This window comes from Odocoileus virginianus, chromosome 14, assembly GCF_023699985.2.
Source record: "Odocoileus virginianus isolate 20LAN1187 ecotype Illinois chromosome 14, Ovbor_1.2, whole genome shotgun sequence".
Taxonomy (NCBI): Eukaryota; Metazoa; Chordata; class Mammalia; order Artiodactyla; family Cervidae; genus Odocoileus; species Odocoileus virginianus.
The window spans coordinates 35,622,743-35,650,605 of record NC_069687.1 but is presented as its reverse complement, the minus strand read 5'-3'; the positions used below and the strand labels follow the sequence as shown (position 1 = coordinate 35,650,605).

The 27,863-nt window shown below is 37.7% G+C and overlaps 1 protein-coding gene and 1 long non-coding RNA gene across 5 annotated transcripts; one reads left to right on the top strand and one right to left on the bottom strand.

Moving 5' to 3' along the window:
• Positions 1-224: 224 nt before the first annotated feature.
• Positions 225-27,863, top strand: PRKAA1 (protein kinase AMP-activated catalytic subunit alpha 1). 4 transcript variants are annotated; one of them, XM_070476619.1, is made up of 10 exons: positions 279-366; positions 1,572-1,695; positions 10,683-10,824; positions 12,492-12,585; positions 16,046-16,190; positions 18,400-18,487; positions 20,472-20,696; positions 22,635-23,121; positions 23,225-23,351; positions 24,876-27,863. In XM_070476619.1, exons 4-10 carry the CDS (start codon positions 12,526-12,528, stop codon positions 25,118-25,120), a joined length of 1,377 nt encoding a protein of 458 aa, XP_070332720.1. In that variant the 5' UTR covers positions 279-366; positions 1,572-1,695; positions 10,683-10,824; positions 12,492-12,525; the 3' UTR covers positions 25,121-27,863. The 4 variants fall into 4 exon arrangements, with proteins under 4 accessions (XP_070332719.1, XP_070332720.1, XP_070332721.1 ...); XM_070476620.1 differs by having other exon boundaries at positions 1,572-1,703; XM_070476618.1 differs by lacking the exon at positions 1,572-1,695 and having other exon boundaries at positions 225-366.
• On the bottom strand, positions 18,308-22,710 carry LOC139038251 (uncharacterized). The gene is made up of 2 exons (XR_011491200.1): positions 22,622-22,710; positions 18,308-22,497 (listed from the first exon to the last, which is right to left on the bottom strand). It is a non-coding gene; the product is annotated as an uncharacterized lncRNA (long non-coding RNA).

The following is a 27,863-nucleotide window of genomic DNA, read 5'->3' as shown; positions in this document are numbered from 1 at the left end:
TGGGCGGGCGCCCCATGCCACGCGGATGCAGAGCGAGGAGAAGGGTACCGGTGGCCCTCCCAGCGACCCCCGCCAGTCCCGCCAGGGGGAGCGTCTGCGCCCGACGGCCGGCGGCTGGGACCCGGCGGGCGGTGCAGGGCGGCGGCTCGGCGGCGCGGCTCCCCTCCCGCGTCCCCACCCCCTCCCCGCCCGCCCCCGGCGCGGCCCTGCCCGCCCCCTCCGCCCCCTCCCGCGGCGCCATGCGCAGACTCAGTTCTTGGAGAAAGATGGCGACAGCCGAGAAGCAGAAACACGACGGGCGGGTGAAGATCGGTCACTACATCCTGGGGGACACGCTGGGGGTCGGGACCTTCGGCAAAGTGAAGGGTGAGGACCCCCGGGCAAGGCTCGGCTCCCCGCCCAGGATCCAGGAGATTTCCGCCTTTCGTACCTCTTCATCCTCCCCCGCCCCCTGCGTTCCTGGTCTCCTGGGCTCCGCAGCCCCTGTCCTGCTCTGGCGCGAGCAGAACCCGAGGCCGCCGCGGGACTGCGGCGGAGCCCCCCGCCCCCTGCCCACGGCGGGTGGGGGGTGAGGTGGGGACTGGTCGCCATGGCGACGGTGCGGCGGCCGGAGGGGCTCGTCCGTGCGAGGGGCGGGGATGCGGAGGTGCTAACTTTCCCAGGCCCGACAGTCGCGGGCAGCGCTGAGTGCTCCCTTTGCTGGGTGCGGGAGCCGGGGTCTCGGCCGGGAACCCGGGGGAGGCGGCCTCCTATTCTACCCGGCTGTGGTCCCTCGGATCAGGGCCAGCCCATCGCCTCCCTGGCCGTCACTGTCCGTATTTCCGTCCTCTTTAGGAGACTGTTGCCTTACTTGCCCTAGCTGGCTGACAGGTGTGAAATGTGTCCCCCCCGAAGTAAGGTTGCTTTGGAGGTAGTTTACAGAATTTATTAAAAAAAAAAAAAAGGCCCTCTCGTCGGGAAGGATCACTGATATTTTTCGGAGCGGTTAATGATTATAAATTGGTCCTATGTGTATTTGCGATCTATGGTTTATGGTCTGAATGCACACCCCGTGTCCTGTGTTTCTTAATTACCAAACCCGGTAGGCAGATTTTTCCTCCGGATAGTGTTTCTTCATTGATGCAATTCGCTTCCGTTCATTTTCACAAGATATTTATATTTTAATGAATAATGTTCATTTGAAATTTTTTCTTTTTTAAAGAAAAGTGGAATCGCTTTTTGTTGTGTTTCAGTACAGTATTTTGGAAATAACAAACTTGCCCTTCAAGTCACCAATTCTGGCACAAAGAGTTTAATTGCAAATTTTGTGAGGCATAAACATTTTTTCTTTGAAATAGATGACTCTGCTATTAGGAATGTAGAGGAAGGAAGTATGGAACTGATAAAAATTATTATGCATTGGCTTTGAATAAAGAATAGCCTGTGACTTGCATATAATAAGCTCTTGGTCAATATTTGAAAGAGAAAATAGATTGTGAAAGTTTGTGAAAATAGTTTGTGAAAGTACAGTGAATTAACTAACTGAGCCTTGCTCTATCAGAGCTAAATAAACATTTTCTGATTTTATCTAGGGATGGAAGAGGAGAGCCCTTTCTTCTCTTGCTCTTTCTGAGTCATAGAACTGGAAAATTGCTGTATAGCCCACAGGGAAGCAACTGCCTAAACCTTCTTAAGAAAATCAGCAAGGCCAACAATGTAAGAAAGTAAGAAGCAAATGCCAGAATAGGGTAATTACAGCTATTAGGGTGGGTCTGTTTTGGGGGCCAGTAAGATGTTTCTGTGCTTTTGAAGTTACTTATTTTGACGATGTTGTTTCTTTACTTGTTAGCCATTACAGACTGCTTTCAGTTTATAAATACTGAACTATTCACTATCGCCCCCCCAGATAGTAATGACAGCTTTGATGCCTTCACTCCACTCAGGGTTCTGCTTGGATTAGCATGCTCATTGTCCTAATTCAGACCTGAGTAGAGTCAGGTCTCAACGTTCTTATTTGCTAGGTGGCTTTTGGCACGGTAGATGGTAGATAGGAAAGCCAGAGGATATTCCTCATTGCCTGGGTTTGATATGTGATGTGGCAGTGACATGAATCTCTCCAGTGACTTCTATTCCTTAACCTTCACTCCTCCACACCTGCCTCTCTCGAAATAACACACGCTGTCAGAGTGAACCATCTCTCCAAATATAGAAAGGCCAGTGTTAGAGGATCATAGGTTTCATGGATCGGGTTCCTTTGTTCATAAATACATTAACTGATGGTGGTCAGTCTTCAATCACAGTCTTTTTAAAGTTGTTGAACAGTTGAAATGCTTCCTGCCCCCAAATAATAGAAAATTCAACACAGCCTAGCCAAGAACGTCTTTTCTGTGGTTCTGTGTCCAGGGCGAGGAAGCCCCAGCATCGCCCTCAAGAGTCTTACTGACTCAGTCAGTCCCTCTGGCCAGGGTTATTATGTGCTAATTGGCTTAGGCTTGTGTTTCTATAGGGCAGATGGCATTACCCTTGAAGGAAGAGCGCCCCCTCTCGGATGTATGTGTGGGAGGGCATCTTCTGAAGTACTTGAATAGTACAGGGGGATAGGGTGGACGCATGCACAGAAACCGGTTTTTTGGGAAGAGTGAAAGGGGGACCTAGATGCTTGGTGAGCACGCAGAAATAGCCACGATAGTGGTGACATGTTAACTTAGGGTAGTCAAGAATTTGACCGGAATTCTTACAAATTATATGATTAGCCACATATTTCAAAGGAGGCAGTTTGGAGGAGATACAGCTTTTTAGTCATACACACTGGTAAATTAGAATCTAATAGAAGATGTGATATCATATCATTCCCAATATGATAGTCTATCTTATAGAAAATTTACTGAGTTGATGGGGAGGACTGCAGATTCATAGGCATTATTTTGTTTCTTGTTAAGGTTTTAAAAATCCTTTGGTAATTTAATGGGAACATTTTGAGGGGAAACTTTAGACAACTAGGGTTAGTTTGGAATTGTGCTTGAATTATCTTATTGTTTCCAAGATACCTTTTTTCTGACCCCTTGATTGTCAAGGGGTTGGTCTCCATTCCCTTGTGGGTCTACTCCCCTCTCCTCCCAGGAAGAACATTTATAAAAGCATGGATGAATAGAGTTATTATTGCAGTAAATATAAGTGGCAGTTTTTCCTCATTTTCTAAGAGAAGTTACTTCTTCAGTAGGGTGGGTAATCTTTGCCAGATGCGTTTTTATACATATAATCTGTTTATTAAGTTGATGAGTATTTTATACATGAAACTGAAAGTTTAGGTAAATAGGTGACTGTTCTCTTCGACTGAATCACATAAGAACTTTTAAGTAAAAAAGTCTAGATATGAATTAGAGCTATATATATCAAAGTGGGTGAATCTCAAGTATATAAGTTTAGGCCACAAAAACAGAAGTTGAAGAATATGTCCAGTCATGTTATTCATATAAAGTTTAAAAACATGAAAAAACATTCATACATTGCTGACAGGAGTACAAATCGGTATCACCTCTATAGAGTGTGACAGTATTTATAAAGTTAACCTGGCAATTCAACTTCTAGGAATTTATCCTATAGGTGTATGGAATAATGAGTTATTCATTGCCATATTGTTTGTCAGTACAAAAGATTGGAAGTAACCTGCTAGTACGCAGGACAATAGTTAAATTATGGTTTACCCATACAGTGGTATATACCTTGCAAACATTAAGGAAAAAAAAAGCAAGACTTTATATAAGATAGGGAACAATTTCCAAGGTGTATTTTTAAGAGAAAAAAAAATAAAGGGATAATAAACAAAGTGTATAGCATACCTACCATTTGTGTATAAATAGCAGGGGCAAATTGAAGTCTTAAGTGTAACTGCATCTGTATACACTGTTTCTTTAAAGATACACATGAAACTGCATTGCAGTAGAAACTGAAGATTACACATGTTCAGGGGAGGGGAACTAGGTTGTAGGACATGTCACTGTATATCTTTTTATATTTTTGAATCATGCATTGTGAATTCAAGAAAATATATAAAATTAAGTTGATATTAATGTTGTGAAAATAAACATGAAAAAATTGTTACTATATCATTTATGGATTCATCATATATGTGGGAAAGACAAACCACATTCAAGATAGTGGTAACTTCTAGGGAGAAGGAAAGGAGGAAGGAATCTGGGAGGAGTCAGACTGGGCTTCAGTTGCATCTGTAATGTTTTATTGCTTAACCGGCTACTGGGTGGAACATGGGTATTTGCTTTGCCTTTTGGGATGCCTGAAATGTTTTGTTAAGAAAAAGTACCTTTTTCAAATTTCTACCTATAGCTTTTAAGATTCATCCCTCTTCAGCCAGAATTAATTATTTCCCTGATACTTTTAGCAGTGAGGTGTTTTTGTTTTGTTTTTTCAATTTTAGAGTGAGAATGAAATGATTGGGTGATTAGGATATCTTTAGTAAACATTTCTATCTTTGTGGCAACTCTTTATCAGTATTTAAAACTCTCTCTTTCAAAGTATGATCTTACTTTACTTCAGGATACATATCTGATTAGAAGAGCATGTGTTACAGAGTTCTACAGTTAGACAAAGTTCCTTTTAGAAAGCAGTAACAGGTTGTTAGCTAATGTTTAGTTGACTCATCTGTTGCTGTTGTTGTGAGGGAGATATTGTTAATTGTGGTAACCTTTGCTGTGAGTGACTCAGGTCTTCCATGGCAGAAATACCTGTCTTCCATTTCACCCAAAAGCCACATCTTGTTATTACTGTAAAACAGTGACATCTGAAGAGAAAAGTTTTGAGCTTCAGACTAAGGGAGAAATATTTCAGAAGTGCATATCCCTGACAAAGTCCATGTACTGCACTGATTGACTTACGGAGCAGCAGTTAATTTGGCTGCAACTGAGTTTAGTCACTGGAGAATCTTTAGCCTAGTTTTGAGGAAACAGTTCAGATTTTGATATTGTTGTCAAGGCTACTTTCCCTTCACAGTGCATTCTGATGGTGGTGTACAGTGGATAGGTCCCAGACTTGGAATTCTTCTAACTAGAAGACCTGTTCCGTCTTGATCACTTAATAACTTTACTTCAGTGAGTTAATCTCTCAGAGTCTCATATTACTTGCATCATAGATTTATTGTGAGGCTCAAATGTGATCTTGTGTTTCCTAAGCTATAATAAAATAACTATATTTTCAAAAGTATTATGCTACTGAAATTCTAATACTGAAATATGTTGGCAGTGGGTTCAAGGCAGATATCATATGATGGCTGGAAGATTAGCAAGATTTTGCTGGGAAGAAAAAGGGAAAAAAATAATATCTCCTATTATTTTTTTCCCTTTTTCTTCCCAGCAAAATCTTGCTAATCTTCCAGCCATCATATCATAGTATGTTATGTTTTCCTTACTTATAGGAACAATGATACCTGCCTTGAACCTACTGCCAACATATTTCAGTATTAGAATTTCAGTAGCATAATACTTTTGAAAATATAGTTATTTTATTATAGCTTAGGAAACACAAGATCACATTTGAGCCTCACAATAAACCTATGATGCAGGTAATATGAGGCAGACCCCATGGACTGCAGCATGCCAGGCCTCTCTGTCCATCACCAACTCCCGGAATTTACCCAAACTCATGTCCATTGAGTCGGTGATGCCATCCAACCATCTCATCCTCTGTCGTCCCCTTCTCCTCCTACCCTCAATCTTTCCCAGCATCAGGGTCTTTTCAATGTGTGAGCTCTTTGCATCAGATGGCCAAAGTATTGGAGTTTCAGCTTCAGCATCAGTCCTTCCAATGAACACCTAGGAATGATCTCCTTTAGGATGGACTGGTTGGATCTCCTTGCGGTCCAAGGGACTCTCAAGAGTCTTCTCCAACACCACAGTTCACCAACACCACCTCAAAAAGCATCAATTCTTCAGCACTCAGCTTTCTTTACAGTCCAACTCTCACATCCATACATGACTACTGGAAAAACCATAGCCTTGACTAGATAGACCTTTATTGACAAAGTAATGTCTCTGCTTTTTAATATGCTGTCTAGGTTGGTCATAACTTTCCTTTCAAGGAGTGTCTTTTTATTTCATGGCTGCAGTCATCATCTGCAGTGGTTTTGGAGCCCTAAAAAATAAAGTCAGCCACTGTTTCTACTATTTCCCCATCTATTTCCCATGAAGTGATGGGACCAGATACCATGATCTTAGTTTTCTGAATGTTGAGCTTTAAGCCAACTTTTTCACTTTTCTCTTTCTCAATGTTGGGACATCATTTTCAAACCTTGGAGGAAAAAACCTGTATCCAGTTAAGACTGGGAAATACCAGATTAAACATTTGATGGGTTTCTTTCCAGTAGGGCTTTATTGGTATTACTGTGTTAATATGCATAGTAAGTTTCTAAAAAGGAGAGGAGACGTCCTTTCTGAGACCACTTGATTGTGAAATCTTTTCCCATGAAGAGTCTCCAGTCCTAGTGTTTTGTAAAGCATACTTTGGAAAATTTATTCTAATAATCTTAGTTTTATGATTTTTCTAGCCCATTGAAAATTAGAATTCTTGAAATTAGAACATTGGAGAAGAGGCTGTGAACTGACTGCTGATAGACCGTGAAGGATGAAATACAACTTCAAAAAGCAGAAAGCCCTAGGAGCTGGCACAGAATAGCCTGGGAGCAAGAAGTGCTGTCCAGAGAAGTAACCCCCATGGATGTGCCTGTGGTTCCGTCGTCATGTGTTCCATTTAAGAATGCTTGGACACATGTAGTGCAGTTCAGAAAAATCTGTTTTCAAAAAAGATTACTTTTGTTCACTTGTTGGTTTTGATGTGACCATCATAAACTTAGGGCTTCCCATGTGGCTCAGTGGTAGAGAATCTGCCTGAAATGCAGGAGACTCAGGGAATGCGGGTTTGATTCCTAGGTTGAGAAGATCCTTTAGAGGAGGAAATGGCAACCCACTCCAGTGTTCTTGCCTAGAGAATCCCCATGGACAGAGGAGCCTGGTGGGCTACAGTCCATGGGGTTGCAAAGAGTCGGACACGGCTGAGCGACTAAACACAAAAGCACATGTCATAAACCTGTCAGTTCCTCAGAGTTGCAGGAACAGTGCCACAAAGCTGGGCGACTTAAAACAACAAATTACTTTGGAGTTCTGGAGGCAGAAGTCCCGAAAGCAAGGGTTTAGTAGAGTTGCACTCCCTCTGCCGGCTTTAGGAGAGAGTCTGTCTCATCCTCTTCCAGCCTGTGGTGACTCCTGGTGTTCCTTGGCTTGTAGGAGCAAAACTCCAGGCTCTGCTTGTCTTCACACAGTCACCTCTGTGTGTGCGTGTCTGTGTTCTCTCCTTTTCTTATAGGGACGCCAGTCATTAGATATAGAGCCCACCCTAAATCTAGGATGACTTTATCCTGAGATCCTTAACTAACTGTATCCCCAAAAACCCTGGTTTCAAATAAGATCCCATTCTGTGATGATGGTAAATGTGAATTTGTGGGGAAGAGGGGATACTCTTCAACCCAGTACACTTGCATTGTATTTTATGTGCTTTTATTTATTTCTTTGGCTGAAGTGCACTGCTTGCAGGATCTTAATTCCCCGACCAGAGATCAAACCTGGGCCCAGCAGTGAAAGCCCTGAGTCCGTACAGCTGGATCGCCGGGGAATTCCCTATGTGGTTTTAGTTTTATGCTCTTCATTGCTGTCTTATGATGCAGTCAGCCCTCAGAATACTTGAGGGGTTGTTTCTAGGAGCCTTGAGGATACCAAAATGCCCAGATGCTCAAGTCCCTCTTATTAAGTGACATACTACAGTGGGCCCTCCATACCCTCAGGTTCTGCATCTGGGGATAAGGGGGCTAAATGTTTATCTGCTGGAAAAAATTCTAGTATTAGTGGAGTCTTGCAGTTCAAACCTGAGTTATTCAAGGATCAGTTGTAGTTTTTTGAGTAACTTTTAAACATTCAATAGATTGAATAAAAAGTCTTTTTTGGTGTTATAAAACACTGAAATTGATAAGAAGCAGGTTTTTATTGCATGTGCATGTATTCTTAGTAGCTCAGTCGTGTCCAATTCTTTGTGACCCCTTGGACTGTATCCTGTCAGGCTTCTCTGGCCAAGGAATTTTCCAGGCAAGAATACTGGAGCAGGTTGCCAGTTTTCTACTTCAGGGGATCTTTCTGACCCAGGAATTGAACTGGCGTCTCCTGCATTAGCAGACAGATTTTTTTTTTTACCTCTGAGCTACCTGGGAAGCCTATTAGAGTGGATTTATTTTCTCATACAGGAGAAAGGTCATAGTAGCAAGTGCCTGGCACATAGTGGGTGCAGGTACTCAATAACTATTTCTTAAATAAATGAATGAAATTTTAGAGTAAGTCTTATTAGTTTGCAGAATTCAGTCTTTTTTTTTTTTTTTTTCAAAATTATAAGACTGTGAATCAAGGGTTCCACTTACATGTTCAACTTCTATTTGTATTTTATTAAAAGGATATTTATTTAGTATTATTATATATGTAATAGTCTTTTGAAGATTATCTTTTAAAAAAATAATCATATTTTACTTACCATTTTTGGAAAAAGGATAGTTTTTGAGACAGACATGGGTTCCTATTTTTGTGTTGTCAGTCACTAGCTATGTAACTTTGGGCAAGTTATTTCATCTTCCTGTACCTCAGTTACTTGTAAAGTGTTGTTAATAATGCTGGTCTTCCAGGCTTGGGAGAGTTAGAGGCAGTATGTTTGGGTATGAAGTGGGTATGTCATGAATATTAACTAGTGAGTTGTATACCTTAAATATGTATTATAAATCAACTAGATTTATATTTTTTAAAAATAGTAATCATTTTAAAAATCTGATTTCAAATTAAGTCAGATAAACCTGTTTTTTACCTCTGTGCTCTTCTGTGACTGGATAAGTGTTTCTGTAGTTTTTGGGTAGTAAGTGAAATCTCCTGTCAAGGACTTGGTGCTATGTGTATATACATCTAGCAATATCATGTTGAAAATTAACCAAAGTCAGGAAATGGGTTGAACTTTGGAAGCTAGGAATCTCTGGTGTTGATGGGAGGGGAGGATGGAGCAGGTTAGTGAGACTGAAGCTTATGGGGATAGAAGCCAGGTGCATAGAAATTACAGCTACTTGAAAAAAAGGTGAAAGTGTTAGTTGCTCAATTGTGTCCGACTTTGTGACCCGATGGACTGTAGCCTGCCAGGTTCCTCTATCCATGGAATTCTCCAGGCTAGAATACTAGAGTGGGTAGCGATTTCCTTCTCCTGGGGATCTTCCTGATCCCACCCAGGTATCGAACCCCATCCTCCTGCATTGCAGGCAGATGTCTGAGCCGCCAGGGAAGCTATTGTTTAGTACTTACTGTGGACCTGGACAAAGGCAGGGCACTGACTCTAACTGTATAAAAGGGACAATCAAAAAGCTGAGATAAAATTGGCTATATAGGATTAATCAGAAACTTTAGGACTGATTAACTAGGAATGGGGAGACATTTGGGAGCAATGGGAGATAAATAACCTTAAATAGTAATAGTCATCGTTTCTTCATAAAGAAATTACTGTGCTGGGCATGATGGAAAGTGCTTTACAAGCCCTACTTCATGTCACCCTATGGAGTAAGTAATATTGTTATTTTGAATACAAAGTTGCAATAATTTAACTTGTTCAAGTCAAAGTTTAGTAATTAGAGAGCTTTCCACATAGCTGTTGCTTAGGACTTTGCTTCATTAAATTACTGGGAGTTGTCTTCTTTTTCGCCTATATTGGATCCCTTCTCTACTGAATACCATCTTGGTTTACTTCTTGATTTTGTTGGAATATAAATTCTCCACTAGATCCTTAGAAAAGACTTTGCCACTATTAAAAAAAAAAGGTCTAAATTCTGTTATAACCATTGATTATCTGGGTATAACATTCAAAATTGAAAGGTAATCACTAAAATTTTTTTCTTATTTTTAAAAATAGAAACTACATGCTTATGAACCAAAATTTAAAAGGTTCAAGGGCTTATAGAGAAAGCATGTCTAACATGAGGGAGGTTTTTGGAATGAGGAAACTGTTCTGTATCTGATTATAACAGTGATGACACCAATTTCCACATGTGTTAAAATCCATAGAATTGCACACCAAAAGAGAAAAGCTCAATTTGTATGTATGACAGATTAAAAAATGAAAAATAATAAGAGAATTTAAAGTAGAGAACAATAAAGAAGTTGCTTTCTTTCTCTCTGCCTTAGCCTTCCAACTTTCCTTTCTGGAAGAAACCACAGTTACTAGTTTCTTATGTGTCTTCCCACTTGAAAGTGAAAGTACTAGTCACTCAGTCATGTCTGACTCTTTGCAACCTCATGGACTCGAATCTGCCAAACTCCTCTGACCATGGACTTCTCCAGGCAAGAATACTGGAGTGGGAAGCCATTCCCTTCTCTAGGGGGTCTTCCCAACCCAGGGATTGAACCTGAGTCTCCTGCATTGTGGGCAGATTCTTTTCCATCTGAGCCACGAGGGAAGCCCAAACTTAATCACTCTTAAACATTCAGGAGTAAATCAGGCAGAATTGAAAGGAACTTGGATTTGCTTAAGTATATTTGGAGAATCCTAAGATTTCTACTCTTAGAATAGTTCTAAATATGTTATTAACCAAACCTGGCACTAATTTATTAAAATTATTTCTCCTACAGTTGGCAAACATGAATTGACTGGGCATAAAGTTGCTGTGAAGATACTGAATCGGCAGAAGATTCGAAGCCTTGATGTAGTAGGAAAAATCCGCAGAGAAATTCAGAACCTCAAGCTTTTCAGGCATCCTCATATAATTAAACTGTAAGATCTGATTATATTAAGTATAGTCATATCATTTTTTCATCATTTTTGTTAACCTGATTAATCTGACAAGTGAGAAAGATGAGTGACATTTCTTCAGTTTATTCCTGAGAGTTTTAGAAGTTCTTCCTGTTCATATATTTATCTAACCCCATTCATGGTCACTTAAGCCTGAGTCCACATTTTGCCCTTGTGTTTATCAGCTGTTATATTTCTTATTTTCTGAGCTGATGTCCTTTTGATAGATGACTTTCAGTGCCCACCTATTGCTATAGAACCAACAGTGATTTGCAAAACAAAAACGCCTGACCTCCAAATTTCCACGTGACATCAGTTAGCCTCACTAGAGACAATACAGTAGAAAGTCTCCCCCACTCCCGTACACTGGTTCTATCTGACAAAACAAATAATCAATAGAATTTTAGAAATCCAAATTTCAAAAGGCAGTAGTACTACTGTTGTTTTACACTTGCCAGTTTTAGGGTCTACAGATAACTTATTTACTGCTTGGCTTCATTATGCAGACTATAAATTAAAACTGTTTAGGCTTTTGTATTGAACTGGCTGATTCAAAGTTTGTTTCACCCTCACCTCTTCTCATTTGTTGAAGTGCCATGGTTTTAAATACCATCTTCGTGCCGACAGCCCTTAAGTAAACATCTCCTGCTTTGAAACCCATTCCCTGGATTTCAGACTCTGCCCGCTGCCCATTTTACCTCTCCATTTGGGTGTGCACGAGGCACGCGGAACTCGGTGTGGCTAAACCTGAGCTCTCTGTTACCCTCCCGAACCTGGTCTTCCACGGTTTTTACCATCTCGGCTGATAATCTGGTTCCTCAGGGCAGAAACTTACCAACTATCCTTAACTTTTACTATTTCTCTCACTTCCCAACCTCCATTCCATCTCTTCCTGCAAAAATATATCTAGGATCTGATTCCAGTTCCTTCATTGTCATCAACCCGGTGTGGGCCCCCTTCATTTCTCTCATACACTACTGCAGTAGCCACCTACTTCTACCCTACTGCTCAGGCAGTTCTTCACATTGCTGCCATCAGTCAAAGTTATTACCCTTTTAATCGGCCAGGCCACAAGACTGCTTTGCTTAAAACCTTCATTAGCTGTCTCTCTGCCAGAAAATAAAAGCCACAGCCTCATCATGGCTTTGTAAGGTTCTGTGTCCTCTGGTACTAGTTGCCTCTTTGACCCCACATCCTGTTTTCTCTCTCCCGGCTCACTCAGCTCCAGCCTTCCCACCATTGCTCAAACACGCCAGGCAGGCTTCCTCCTGCGGGCCTTTGCACTTGCTGTTCCCTCTGCCTGGTTCACCTTCTTGGTATTGGCATAGTTTATTCCCTGATGTGTATTAGGCTCTGTTACATGTTACTTTATCAGAGAGGCCTTCCTTGGACACCCTGTATGAAAGATTTCCCTTAGTTTGCTTTATTTCTCTTCATAGCATGTTCCACCACCTGAGAGATTGCTTTTTATTTAGTGTCTGTTTCCTGGCTCCTGGAAAATAAACTCCGTGAGAGCAGAGACTGTTTGGCTCACTGCAGCTTTCCCAGCGTCCGGCACAGCGGCTGCTGTTACCGGCGCTTAGTAGACCTTTACTGAATGAGTGGATGCACGTGTTTTAATGCTGGCAGGCGATGTTTTCTCTCACCAGGTACCAGGTCATCAGTACACCTTCTGATATTTTCATGGTGATGGAATATGTCTCAGGAGGAGAGCTATTTGATTATATCTGTAAAAATGGAAGGGTAAGCAGTTCTGATTTCATCCTGTATATATTTTATAACTCCCCTTATCCTTTACGGGCATCAGAATATTAGAAAGCAGTTCTGTTAAGAGTTCTATTTAATAACCAGTCCCCTTAGTCACATATTTGCCTAGAATCATAGACTTGTTAGAGCTAGGAAGGATCTTAAAGATTTTATCCTTAGCCTACTTACACAGATATGGAAACTGAGACTCATGGATTTTTTTTTTTTGCTCAGGGTCACTTGATTTATCATGATAGGATTAGATTGAGACCCTAGAACTCATGATCTTCAGACTTGGCTCCTGGGGCATACGAGTACTTGTAATATATATCTTAAAGTATGTGTTTAATCCTTAAAAAACATATTATTTGATACTTAGAAATCTGGGCCTTGCTAGTCAACCCTAGTTACATTTAAATTGCATTCATGTTTTGGTTTCAGAAATCTGATGTACCTGGAATAGTAAGAACAGGCTCCATGAAGGAGGTAGGAATTAGACTTAAAGAATTTAGAGTTGGAAGGAACTTTAGAAGACATTTTGAACAGTATCTCAAGTTACAGATACAAAAACAGAACATTGCCCCTGCCGTACTTTTTCTCATACCCAGAGTATGTGGTATGCAAAAACCTCTTCTGGAGGAGCCTCATCAAGCACTGAGAAGCCAATTGTTTTCCCTCCCAATCTAAAGTTCTTTATATCATTCATTCATTTTGTTCGGCGTAGCATATCTGTTCACTTTCATCAAAATCAAAATCACTAACCAAGTTAATTTTGATTTTACCATTTCTTAACATGATTCATTTCAATTTCAGGTATTCCACTTGTCTTTTCACCCCCTGCTTCTTCCACCGACCCCCTGCCCTCATCCCTGGCACCAATGTTCTGCCTAAAAAAATGGAAAAAGACACAAGTTGAATTGGTGTCTTGCTTCTTATCTTTTCCATGACCTGATCATTTTGCTTTACATTATGGGAATTGTGCTCAGTTTTACCCATTGTATACTAAAATTCCAGCTGTCATTTTTTATTTCTTTCTTGTTTGTGAAGTCGTCTTTCTTTAAATAGCCTATTTTTTTTGTTCCACAGAGATAATAAACATCTGTTTGAGAATGCCAGTTTCTTTAAAATTTTTTTTCTTTTCTTTCCTTCATTGCTTCTGTACCTTGTGTGCGCCCTGCTTTTTTCTGTTCATTTTATTGGTCTTTGCCTTTTGTGCATGACCCTTGCTTAGATATCTGGGGATTGTGGGTTGTCCACTCATATTTGAGAGTGAAATTCTAAATGCCAAGGTCAGGAGGGTGAAATTTATTAATTGATGGACCTTCCCATCGGTTGAATGGGTAGGGACCTGTCTGTTTTACTAGGGAACACCAAATGTCAATAATAAAAAATATTTTTCCTTGCTCAGATAGTTGCTCCAGAAGAAAACTTCCAGTTTCCTTGAGGGTGTGAGCTTAGCTTAGGTCTGCGAGCTAAATGGGGAAAGGCCCACAAGGCTCACTGATTACCATGCTGACTTTCATTTAAGCCCCGTGTTCTCCATGTGGTGCCTCATTCCTGCTCTAGTGTCCTTGAGGAACAGGGCTGGTTTAGCCTTACTAAAGAGTAAATCATGGCTCTTATTCCCCAGTAAGGGTGGTGAGCTTAAAACTTCTCTCTTCAATCAGCTGTCCTGTTTTCAGTCCATTTCTCACTTCTACCATCAGAAATTCCCAACACTTCCAATAGCTAAGCCCTTCAGGAAGTCTGTGTGCAGATGGGTTTATCATTGAGCTCCATCCCTAAAGGCTTAGGTTTCCGCTTTCTGTGGTTAGCCAAGTCTTTATCACTGGTCATCTACCCTCTCACTTACTGACTCCCCTCAGTTACTGCCCTGCCTTCTCTTGCTCTTTTGTCTTTATATGCTGTCATCTTAGTGATGTTCCATCTTCCATGTTTAAATGGAAATATGCTTTGACTTTTCTAGTCTTTCTCTATAGACTTCCCCTCCTTGGTCCTTTGTACTGTATTTATTATTAATATAGTATAGAATATAACTTTCATTTTTGTAGCCTATTTGTTTTACCTCTTGTATTTTGTTTATTCAGTTAATTTTCTTTTCTTTCACATTTAGAACACATTGTTCTTTTTATTTAGTATATTTATATATGAAGTCGTATTAGAAAATGAACCTATATTTCTTCTAGAAGTAAACTAGATTGCTAATCATTATTACCTGCTCTTGAGGAAGGGTATCTCTTATCTCTTTGATAGTTTTGGTTTTGCTTTCAAAAGAATTTACTGGTTCATCTTCCAGATTATCTATTACCATTTAAGGTGTAGGAACCTGGTTTTAGAATGCTAATTTGTGACCTGTGTTAAAGAATTGCATGTTAGAGTCCTTTGCCTAGAGGATTAATAGCTTGTTTATTAAATATGACTTCTTGGGAGCAGGCATATCCAAGTAATGGTTTTCGCTTATGGAAAAAAATCATAAAATAAGAAAATGTAGATAAATGGAAGGAGAAGTTTTTAAAAAATATTTTTTAAAATGTGGTACAGCATAAGATATAATTTTTTCAGTAAGCGGAGTAAAGATAAATGCTGTTATATTTTATAAAGGCTTCCCTCGTGGCTCAGCTGGTAAAGAATCCTCCTGCAATGCAGGAGACCTGGGTTTGATCCCTGGGTTGGGAGGATGTCCTGGAGAAGGGAACAGCTATCCACTCCACTATTCTGGCCTGGAGAATTCCATGGACTATATATAGTCCATGGGGTCGCAAAGAGTCAGACATTGAGTGACCTTCACTTTCACTATATTTTATAAAACAAATGAATTAGGGTTTTTCTTTTTTTTAAATTAAAACACCTTTTATTTCAGAAGACAGGATAACATGGTTGCTTGCTAATTCATTAACAATGCTTAAATGTTGCTTTCTCATATGGTTCAAACCAGTGTTCCCCACCCCAACATAATTCTCTGTGCTGTTGTCCTGCTTTGTTTTTCTTCAGAACACTCTTTCTTTTTATTTATGTGTCTGTTCTTTAACTAGATTAGGGCCTTTTTTTAATCACTGCTATATCACGAGTGTCTAAAACAGTGCATGGCACATTGAAGGTATTATATTTGCTAAAAGAATCAAAGAGTAAGTATTAGTAATTTATAGGAGAAAACATGCCTAGTTTCAAGTAAAAATTGAAATTATTTGAAATAGCACATGATATTTAGATGAGAACAAGCTATTACAGAGTATAGTCATTAATATTAGAAAATTGAGTTACTGATTTGAGTTCTAAGATCCTCCTAGCATTTCTGTTTTATGCTGCCTATACCATCTCCCCATTTGAAAAGCATCTCATAAGTGAGGTTCATTTGGAAGATTCTTGCATTTTCACAGTTTTATAGGCTAGAGAATTATAGATAGACTACTTTCTTTTGAAAGACACACCTTTAAGTTGCCTCTCTCCTTTTTCTTAGCTGGATGAAAAAGAAAGTCGACGACTGTTTCAACAAATCCTTTCTGGTGTGGATTACTGTCACAGGCATATGGTGGTCCACAGAGATTTGAAACCTGAAAACGTCCTGCTTGATGCACACATGAATGCAAAGATAGCTGATTTTGGTAAGGAGATTTTTATAGTTTCATATGTTCATTATGTTTAACAAACATCAGTAGGTTTTTTCAGGTAACTTGTATATAATCAACTGAATATCCCAAAGTAGTATATCCTCACTATTAGTATAGGAACATACAAAAAGGAGTAAAAATAAGGAATTCTCTTTTCATAGCTTTGTCTTTAAAATTGACTTTTATTACATTAGGCAGACAATTGAAATTAGCAGCATTAGCGACATCATCTGAAAAGAGACCATTATTTGTGAAGGAGAAGTTAGCAACCTATTTCCATGTGTTCTTTTTGATCAACTATGGAGCAAGAGGAAGAGACTGGGCTGAAGTTACTCAGAGTTTGAAAGCCAGAAGGCAAACCATGTGAACAAAATTATTTTTAAAAAATGAAAGTAAAGTATTTTAAATGATAGAAAAGCATAATTTCAGCTTGAGGAGAATGTAATTAATTTTCCTATATAAATTGCCATTGACATTATTAAACCTAAGATAAAAATGAATCTCTGCAACTCTCTCTTGCTTAGTTTCAGTTCAGATCAGAGGAGATGCTTATAAATTTTATTTTCTTCAGTTTTGTATATATGATCTATTTTAGAGATTCACTAAATAGTTCCCAACACCTCTGAGCTACTGAGATTTTTTAAAAATGACTAAGTTATTTGACTTCCTTATTCTTTAGTTATTATTTTTATTCACTGTATTTTTGAAGAAGAAGAGTTTTCTTTTCCTATTTTTCTTTTTTTGGCTGCACCTGTGATTTCCAAAATCATTGCAGATGGTGATTGCAGCCATGAAATTAAAAGATGCTTACTCCTTGGAAGGAAAGTTATGACCAACCTAGACAGCATATTAAAAAGCAGAGACATTACTTTGTCAACAAAGGTCTGTCTAGTCAAGGTTATGGTTTTTCCAGTAGTCATGTATGGATGTGAGAGTTGGACTATAAAGAAAGCTGAGTGCAGAAGAATTGATGCTTTTGAACTGTGGTGTTGGAGAAGACTCTTGAGAGTCCCTTGGACTGCAAGGAGATCCAACCAATTCATCCTAAAGGAAATCAGTTCTGGGTGTTCATTGGAAAGACTGATGTTGAAGCTGAAACCAGGCCAGGATTTTGGCCACCTGATACGGAGAGCTGACTCATTTGAAAAGCCCCTGATGTTGGGAAAGATTGAAGGCAGGAAGAAAAGGGGATGACAGAGGATGAGATGGTTAGATGGCATCACCGACTCAATGGACATGAGTTTGGGTGTAAACTCTGGGGATTGGTGATGGACAGGGAGGCCTGGTGTGCTGCAGTTGTTGGGGTCGCAAATAATTGGACACGACTGAGCGACTGGACTGAACTGAACTGTGATTTGCAGGATCTTAGTTCCCTGACCAGGAATTGAACCTGAGCCATAGCAGTGAAAGCGCTGAGTCCTAACCACTAGACTGCCAGGGAATTCCTGAGTTTTTTATTTTTGTAGTAGAACTATGAAGGAACTTGGATATTAAAAATTACTATATATATATATTTTTTTTTTTTGGAAGATTCAGATCAGGGGTTAATAGAAACTCTGAATTTTAATTCCAGTCTACATTTTTTCCCTAGTAATTTCTTTATTAATAAAACATGCCCAGTTTTTTTTTTAAGCTTTTTATTTTATATTAGAGAATAGCCAGTTGACAATGTTGTGATAGTTTCAAGTGGACAGCAAAGGGACTCAGCCATACATACACATGTATCCGTTCTCTCCCAAACTCCCTCCTCATCCAGGCTACCAGGTGACACTGAGCAGCGCTCCCTGTGCTACAGCAGGATCGTTGGTCATCCCTTTTAAATACAGCAAGAGCATGCATGTCGAGCTCAAGCTCCCTCTCTCTACCCCCTGTTATTCCTCACCTGGCAAATATAAGTTCGTTCTCTAAGTCTGTGCATCTTTAACTTGCCCAGTTTATTCTAATAAGCAAAATAACTAATAGCTTAATATGTACTCACTGAACTCCTGACCTTGCACTAACTTTAACTGTTGAAACAGATTACAAGTTTTATGGCATAAAGGCAGAATATTTGGAAACAATAAAGGATGTAGGATTCTGTTGAAAGAAAGAACAAAATGATGATTTATCACTTTAATGCAAACTCAGTTTTATTGTTTAATGGAATTTTGTTTTTATTTTTGTCCTTGGGAAATCTTGAGCAGTGAATTTTGTGCATTTTCAGGTCTTTCAAACATGATGTCAGATGGTGAATTTTTAAGAACAAGTTGTGGCTCACCCAACTATGCTGCACCAGAAGTAATTTCAGGAAGGTAGTGTTTGACACCTCCTCCCTGCCCAGTATATTTGTAACCATATTTTTCTTCTAGACTTCGTTAGTCTGTAGTATAATACTCAATTCTAGTGAAAGAAATTTAAAGCTTATTCTTTTCTCATCCAAAAAGTGTTCTAAGAATAAAACATTATAAGTGAGTAAGGATTAAGAACTCCATTTATAGAGGAGGATATTGGTTTGTAAGTTAATATAATATTAGTTAAATGAGAGTACTTTCATTTTTTTCCCCTGGTGGAAGAAATTGAAGGCTTAAAAACTAGCAAGTTTAAAAGTGAGACATTAAAAACTTGAATACATAAATAGCTAGTAGTAAGAAATGGTTTACTATTTGCTTAGATGAAGAATTAAAAGTGTAATGTGTAGCTTTAATTTTTCAAATTAGCTTTAGCTTTTATGATAAGGTATTTCGGGGAATTGGACTGAAGTATTGATAAAAACTTCAGATTTCATTTATTTTTAATTTTCATTCTTTAAATCTTCTAGATACTAAAATAAGAATTCTAGTCTCTCAGTTTATTTATACTAACTGCCAGCATTGAGAACATGAAGATCTTAGTATAAGGCAGCTTTTTGAATAGTTTATGTAACAGTAAAATTTACTTTTTTGAAGAGGAATTGTTCTTCATTATACTACTGAAATAGAAAACAGAGAAGCTAAAGTTTGTTTACTAGTTTTTATAATTAACTTTTAATAACTTTTCATTCAAACCTTATTTCTTTGTTTGAATGTCTTACATCCTAATTTAGAATGCAGAAATATTGTAGTATTTTCTTTCTATTTTCATAAGCTAGCTAGCCTAGCCTACACAGAGAAATTATGTTTGTGTTAAGGCATGGATATGAGTAATGCAAAAATATCTAATTTTAGATTTATCAAGGTTCATCATTATCTTTTTATATTAGCAGGTGAATGTTAAAATTATTTCATGTGGACTGTGTAAATTATTTGGGGAAGAAGACAATTCAGGACCTGGATTTTGGGGGCATTGTTCATTAACTAAACAAAAAGATATACTAATTGTGCATATATATAATGGACCATTACTGAAGTTTGTTTTCCCAGTTTGGATAAGGTCTTTCTGTGTGGTCTAGATGTATGGAAACCTCTACTTTCAAACCAGTATTTATTAGTCAGTTCAATAATTTATTTAACCAATTTAAAGAAATCCTTTCCCTGAAGCCAGACTTTGAATGGGTTATCTAGTTAGTCTGCAGCTAATTGTCAGTAGGGCTTCTCTGATGGCTCAGTGGTAAAGAATCCACCTGCTATGCAGGAGACCTGAGTTCGATCTTTGGGTCAAGAAGATCCCTTGGAGTAGGAAATGGTAACCCAGTCCACTGTTCTTGCCTGGGGAATTCCATGGACAGAGGAGCCTGACGGGCTACAGTCCATTGGGTTGCAAAAGAGTTGGACATGACTTAGCGACTAAATAACAATGACAGTTAAGTCAGCAGGCTACAGTACAGTGCAAATAAGAGTTTAAAGTCCTCTGCAAATCAGTTAGCTGGGCTTCATTCCACAGCTTCAGGCACCTTTTACCTCGGTATAAGGTCTTGGGTTATTGGGGAAAGTGGGTTTATAGTCCATCACTACAGAACATTCCCAGTTGAGGAAAGATCACTTGATCTGTAACCAAAAAACAGTGGTTTTAAATTTAGTAATGATATGTTTGTTCAAAGTTTGGCCCTATTGGTTGGATATCATGAGGACAATTGTAAGGTAGTAAGGAGAGTTTTAGCTATAGTCTATAACTTTAAAAAAATTCTTAATTTTTGTTTTCCAAGATAATACTGATAGAATTAGTGTAGAATCTCTATGTGTAGTACATAGCAGTGACTTATAGAAACCATATTCTGACTAAGAATTCTTTATGAAGTATCTGTATGTAAAATGTATGATTAATTAATTGACTCTTAAGTTACTAATGCTTGTTTAACCCAGTTGGTATTTCCTGTTGCAGACTGTATGCTGGTCCAGAGGTGGATATATGGAGCAGTGGGGTTATTCTCTATGCTTTATTATGTGGAACCCTTCCATTTGATGATGATCATGTGCCAACTCTTTTTAAGAAGATATGTGATGGGATCTTTTATACCCCTCAGTATTTAAATCCTTCTGTGATTAGCCTTTTGAAACATATGCTGCAGGTGGATCCCATGAAGAGAGCCACAATCAAAGATATCAGGTGATAAAGCAACCTGACTGTCAGATCTAACAGTATCAGTGATATAAGTCAAGTGAAAGAGAAATTTGCAGAACAGTATGTACAGTGTAATCCCGTTTTTATATTAAAAATAGTTTATAGACTCAAACTTATTTTATCTTGATATTTAAAAATACTAAACTGGCTACCTTAGGAAGTAAGATTAGGAGGAGGAAAGGCTTTCACTTTTTGCTTATGCTTCTTTATTTTTTTGAAATTGTAACTGTGAACATTATATTACTTTTTAAATTTAAAAAAAGGCAATCAAAAAAAAAAGGACCTTAGTAGGGTATTAGATTTGGTAGTGATTCTCTAAGATTTTCTGTAATATGCTTCATGTTTGACTTTTACACATTCTCATACTTTTTCATAGTAAATGTGTATGTTACTTTTTGAGTTCTCATCTTACAAGTTACTATATTTTTTCCTTTTGTTCATCTCAAGGAATGAGAGAATTTTAATTCAATCAATGACATGTTTGTTTTTGTAGTAGTATACATTGAATTACATATGAAATTACTGTTTTGTAAGTAGAAAAAGTCCAACAATATTGCCAGTTTCATGTGGTTCAACCTAATAGTTTAAATAAGGCAAAAGTGATGATGACAAATCTCAAATTTGAGCAGGTCATTTCTGATGAAGATAATACTGCAAACTTTGTTTCTTCTACCATTGTTTTTCTTTCCTTTTTTCGTTAATGGAAATTTCTCTTTTGGTCTTCTAATGTCTATATAGAACATTTCTCTGAGATGGAAGGAGAAGGATGAAAGAAATCAGATGGGTATCTGAGACTAGTAAAGAAGAAATTATTAGGGCAATGAAGAAGAGCATGTGTAGAACTTAAAGTTTGATTCTTAAAATAGATAAACAATAAGGACCTACTTTATAAGCACAGGGGACCCTATTCAATACTATGTAGTGACCTGTGTGGGGAAAGAGTCTAAGAAGGAGTGGATATGTGTGCAACTGATTCACTGTGCTGACAGCAGAAAGTAACACAACATTGTAAACCAACTACAGTTAAAAAAAAAAAGCTTATTCCTTTCCAATTACTCCATGTTCTGCAGACTAAAAAAAGAGAATGAATGGCAGGTCATGGCTTTACTACTAGAGGAGGAGGACTGATCCACCGCTAAAATTAATATTTCAGAATATCTTAGTTAGAGGTGGTTTTCCTTGTGTTTTACATATTTTTTTCCCAATTTAAATGAAATGTGTAACAATTGGAAAAGACTTAGAAAACACCAAAAACATTAGAGAATTTAAATGATCTTTAATTCCGTTATCCAGAAGATAATCTTTGTTCTTTGGGGTGTTTCCTCTCAGTATTTTTAGTTTTAGCATATTTTTATATAATTCAAGTCAAAAAGTATCTTTTTATATATAAAATTAGGAAGTCCTCTGTTCCTTCATTAAAATAAGGGGATATTATTATCTTATTGGAGTTGTTTGAAAATGAGGTGAGATAACAGATATGAAATGTTCAGCCTAAAATCTACCACATAGTAAGTATTTGATGAGTGGAAGCTGTCTATTTTTGTTGTTACATATATTTTTTCACTTAACATTATATCCAAAGAGGAAGCCACAGACTAATTTTATTCTTTTCTGAGCTGGAAATAAGATGGTCTTTACCATTAGTATGTCATTGCCATTTGTTCCAAAAATTTAAAGTGTAGACACTTCTTCCTGGTTGCTCCAGTAGTGTTCTCTCCCTCTTACTATCAGAGGAAGGCTGGAGCATTTCTGTTATACAGTGAAATGTGAGCCAAAAGAGAAAAATCTGTTTTAAAAAAAATGATAACACAGTATGAATATAAATATAAATGGTAATACTGTATGAGTATAAATTCCCCCAAACAGTTACTTTCAGCCTCATCTCTCCTCCAAACCCTTCTGACACCTACCATTTTCTCTCAGGGAACATGAATGGTTTAAACAGGACCTTCCAAAATATCTCTTTCCTGAGGATCCATCGTATAGCTCAACCATGATTGATGATGAAGCCTTAAAAGAAGTATGTGAAAAATTTGAGTGCTCAGAAGAGGAGGTTCTCAGCTGCCTTTATAACAGAAATCACCAGGACCCTTTGGCAGTTGCTTACCATCTCATAATAGATAACAGGAGGATAATGAATGAGGCCAAAGATTTTTACTTGGCAACAAGCCCACCAGATTCGTTTCTTGATGATCACCACTTGACCCGGCCCCATCCTGAAAGAGTACCATTCTTGGTTGCTGAAACTCCCAGGGCGCGCCATACCCTCGACGAATTAAATCCACAGAAATCCAAACACCAAGGTGTAAGGAAAGCAAAATGGCATTTGGGAATTAGAAGTCAAAGTCGGCCAAATGATATCATGGCAGAAGTTTGTAGAGCAATTAAACAACTGGATTATGAATGGAAGGTAAGAAAGAAAGAGCATTCTGATTATTAGCACATTTGACAAACCTATCATGTTTTACAGAAGAATTCCTTTTCACTTTGTTTTTGTCCATTCCATGTGGTAGGTTGTAAACCCGTATTATTTGCGTGTTCGGAGGAAGAATCCTGTGACAAGTACATACTCCAAAATGAGTCTGCAGTTATACCAAGTGGATAGTAGAACATATTTATTGGATTTCCGAAGTATTGATGGTATGTACATCATACAGAACAGCCTAGACAACATATTAGACCTTGTTACTTAATTTGGCATTTTAGTAAATCTTTGAGTCTTTTGAAGCTTCTTGAATTGTACCTCGTAATTCAATAGCAAAAGAACATAAAAGCACCTTTTAGATTTGAATATTTGTGAATCTTGGAAATAGTTTATTGTCCTTTTAAGACTATCTTCCAAAATCCTTAAAGCCTTATACAGCTTTATCCTCAAGTGATAGTTTGTTACTTTTTTGTTTCTTGTAGTTCATTTTGGTAAGATGAAATGCTTTATTTAGAATAAATGTTGACTTTGCTGTTAAAGTCAATAGCATTAAAATTAAAAAATATCTGAAATTTAATAAAATTCATTGAAGTTTTAGAGCACAGAGCTTCCGTGTGGCTCAGAGGTAAAGAATCCACCTGCCAATGCGGGGTTATTTCCCTGGGTCGGGAAGATCCCCTGAAGGAAATGGCAACCCACTCCAGCATTCTCGCCTGGGAAATCCCATGGACAGAAAAGCCTGCTGGGCTACAGTCCGTGGGGTTGTAAAGAGTTGGATGTGACTGAGCATGCATGCACACAGCTGTGTACATATAAATGTTCTCTCACAAACAGAATCTTTAAGTAGATGTGTTTATGGCTATTCTTCATTGGCCAAGTCAATTAAGATATGTTGCCACTTTTGTTCACTTATGAGATTTACCCATGACTTTGTCTTCTTTATAAACTCAAAGATAGTACTTATATAGTATCAGAAAGACACAGCTTTAAGCTGTGATATGTTGGCTAAACCTGTTTGTCTGTTTATGTCCAGATGGTATTAACAGTGCAGTCTGAGATACAGAGTGGGTTTAACTTTTTTCCCATTGTATTTGGATTAAATTTGTAGCCTTAGGTTTATTAATACCTGGGTTTACCAACCGAATGACCATTTACTGTTTTTATGTTGTTTCTAATTTTAGCTTTTCCTTGATTTTGTTCATTGGAATTGTTGCTCTTTTATAAGATATATGAAGACAAAGTAAGAGCCTGAGATGAGCGTTAGTAGACTTAGTTTTAAGATTTACCTCTCTGTTCACTTGTTACCTGTGGCAAGTCACTTAACTGTTAGGGGTTTATGTTTTCTTATCAATAAAGCAAGGAATTAGATGAGATGATTTCCAAGATTCAAATTTTAAGTGCATATATTTTATTATTGTAATATAGAAAGGTTGAATTTTGTTGCTAGTGAATGATGTTTATTAAGCCTCATTATTAGTTCATTGAGCTCTTAATCCTGGATTGCAAGACTGATGAGTAGCCAAATATGTATGCAATCTTACTAAGTCATCAGGGGAATACATTACTGTGTATAAAAGAGGCAAGTGGCATAACATAGATTCATTGCCTCTGTTATAGGGAGTATTCAAAACAAACATGCTCTTGATAGCTGGTCTCACTTAAAGAAGCAAATTAAATACTGTTAAAATTTTGGGAAGGGTGTCATGGATTAGAATAAATTGAATTTTTTTTTTACCCAGATGAAATTACTGAAGCCAAATCAGGGACTGCTACTCCACAGAGATCGGGCTCAGTTAGCAACTATCGAGCTTGCCAAAGGAATGATTCAGATGCTGAGGCTCAAGGAAAATCCTCAGAAGCTTCTCTTACCTCATCTGTAACCTCACTTGACTCTTCTCCTGTTGAACTAACTCCAAGACCTGGAAGTCACACAATAGAGTTTTTTGAGATGTGCGCGAATCTAATTAAAATTCTTGCACAGTAAACCTAAAACTTTGCTTATTTCTTTGATAGCAATAAGCATGCATAATAAATCATAGCCAAATGCTTCCATGTATAATCAAGTTATACATAATTATAACTGAGGGTTGGCCCTTTGGAATGCAATTTGCACAGAGGTTGAAACATGATTAATAGTTAAAAGCATAATGTGCAAAAATGAATTAAGACAATTTTGTTCATTGTTCAGTAGGCATATAGAATAATATACTATGCGCAATGAATTATAGGTCTCTCAGGCTCACTTGATTTTTTGGCTATTTTATATTTAGTGTATACAGGGCTTTGTAGAATATTAATTTACCATAAAGGCCTTCATATGTTAATTACATGTTGATGTGTTATATATTTGCTTCAAAGATTTATTCAATGAATATTTGCCTAGAGACTTCCCTGGCAGTCCAGTGGTTAAGACTCTGTGCTTCCAGTGTAGGGGGTGCAGGTTTGATCCCTGGTGGGGGAACTCAGATCCCTCATACCGCGTGGTGCGGCCAAAAATGGAATAAAGAAATAAATATTTGACTAGAATCCCCAGAGACCTTTAGAGGTGATTTTGTTTTCTGGGCTCCTTAATTTAGCAAGTATTTTCAACATTAGGGACAGCCTGGATGATTCTTCCATATCCTCTCCTTAATTTTCTATAGTGTATGGTAAATCACATTAAAGATACCTGACACAGTTAAATTTTTTTCTTTTAGTTTGGTAAGTGCAAAAACATACAGAACTTATATATTCAGATACTCCAGGCACTGATTTTAATTCTACAATTTGCCCCACTATATTCTGTATATAAATTGCTCTTTTTGTCACAAGAGCTGTGTTGCATATACTGTAAATAAATCATTGGTTGGTTTGACATTTGCCAATATCACAGAGTCCTCGCTCCTAATCATGTCAGTCAGTATTAAATGTATGCAGGAATGTCTGGTCATTCAATCATGTACCTTTTAAATTGATTCAGTGCATAGGACATGTCTTAAAAACCATTAACTGCTTAGACAGGACTTTTTCTCCTAAATTTCATTATGGCCATTTTTTAGAAGAAAAATGAAAGGCTGTAAGGTGATCACATGTGTTATCTACCACTTAGATCCAGTATGTTAACATTTTGCCATATTTATCTATATATCTGTATGTAGATACAGTTATATATATATATGTGTATATGTATGTGTGTATATATGCTTTTTTCCCCTGAACAACTTGGACATTGCAGATAGACTCATCACGCCTCAAAACGTAAAGCACCTCCTAAAAAATAATGACATTCTCCTAAAAAACCATAATACCATAATACATTCTCATCTAATCATGCATATTTAGATTTACCTCATTGTCATGCAAATTTATTTCAAACCAGGCTCCAACTAAAGTTTACACATTTCATTTGGTTGTCTCTTAGCTATTACCTTATTGTTTTGATAAAATATGGAACAAATTAGTTCTTCTAACTAGTCACATTTGCTTTGGATTTTCATTATTTAAAGTAGCATTATGGGAACTGCTTAATCCTCCTAAGAACTCAGATTTATAATTTCTTTTTCTTGCTCTTAGTGTAATGCATTACATACTAGGTGTAAGAAAAAATTCAGCCACCTCTGATAAAATTTGTATCGTGTGTATGCTAATAAAAAAATACTGTCATTCATAATTGCCTTATATTTTAACTTCAAGAAAGTTTTTTGGTATTAATTATCTTTCCATTGCAACAGAACTCTTCCCCCCCACCCCTTTTAAGATTCTTGGTATTGTAGTATTGTTTTTGGCACCTATGTAACCTGATGATAATGCTCTCAAATGTCATGATAGCTTGTATAGTTGTAGCTCCAGCATCCCTAGAAACATGCACTGAATTCAAGAGAAAACCTCGCTTCCTTCTGTCCAGGGCTTATTCTATTCAACTTAGAATCGGAAAACTGTATAAAATTATGGGAGTTCCATTTAAATATAAGTTCAAACTGTATTTATAACTTGTATGTGGCCCTCTGTTTTGGAGATACTGACTTCATGTAGGCTCTCTAAGTGCAGCATTATGTTCCTAATGTTAAGAACAGAAGACTGTATTTTTAAAGCTACAGATTTGTATATAGAGCTAAGACATTGCTGTAATGTCTCTGACCTGTTGTGGGGAGTGGGGAACAAAAAGAGGAACCAATTAAATAGGACCTTCTAAAAACTGTTGATTTTGTAAACGGCTTCTTTTTAAGTTATTGTGATTCCTTTAAGTTGCTGGGTTTTATTTTGGATACTTAAATATTGCACTTGTACAAATAGTATGATAAATGCACAGACTATTGCAAGTAGGTTCTTTTGAAGCTGGGATATTTGAAATGACAACTTTTGGTTGAGAATGTCAAGGTTTCATTACAGTTTCCACAAATTTACTGTTGTTTGCAAATTCTTACTAATTGAAGATGTAAGGGAGTCAATGCAAATAATTTTTAATCTTTTTTTATTATCTTTTCAACAATTTATATTTTTTGTGACTTTATGCAACCATATTTTTACTTTGTCTTGACAACTGAAAGATGTATAAGGCTTTTGCCAGAAATGTACTGTACACAGTTTTAAATAACAGATTTTACTGATATGTAAAATTTTTGCCATTAAAATAAATGATTTCTCACTGAGAGGAACTTTTCTACCAGGTTGGGGGTCTGGGGAGCTTAATATATCTAATTTAAGGTAATTTCACTGAAATAAACTCCATTGCTTTTACTTTGATTATA

Coding starts and splice junctions, on each gene's coding strand:
- PRKAA1 (XM_070476618.1), top strand. CDS start 240: ATGCGCAGACTCAGTTCTTGGAGAAAGATGGCGACAGCCGAGAAGCAG. Junction 12,586..16,045: donor ATATCTGTAAAAATGGAAGG/GTAAGCAGTTCT, acceptor CCTTTTTCTTAG/CTGGATGAAAAAGAAAGTCG. Junction 20,697..22,634: donor GCCACAATCAAAGATATCAG/GTGATAAAGCAA, acceptor ATTTTCTCTCAG/GGAACATGAATGGTTTAAAC.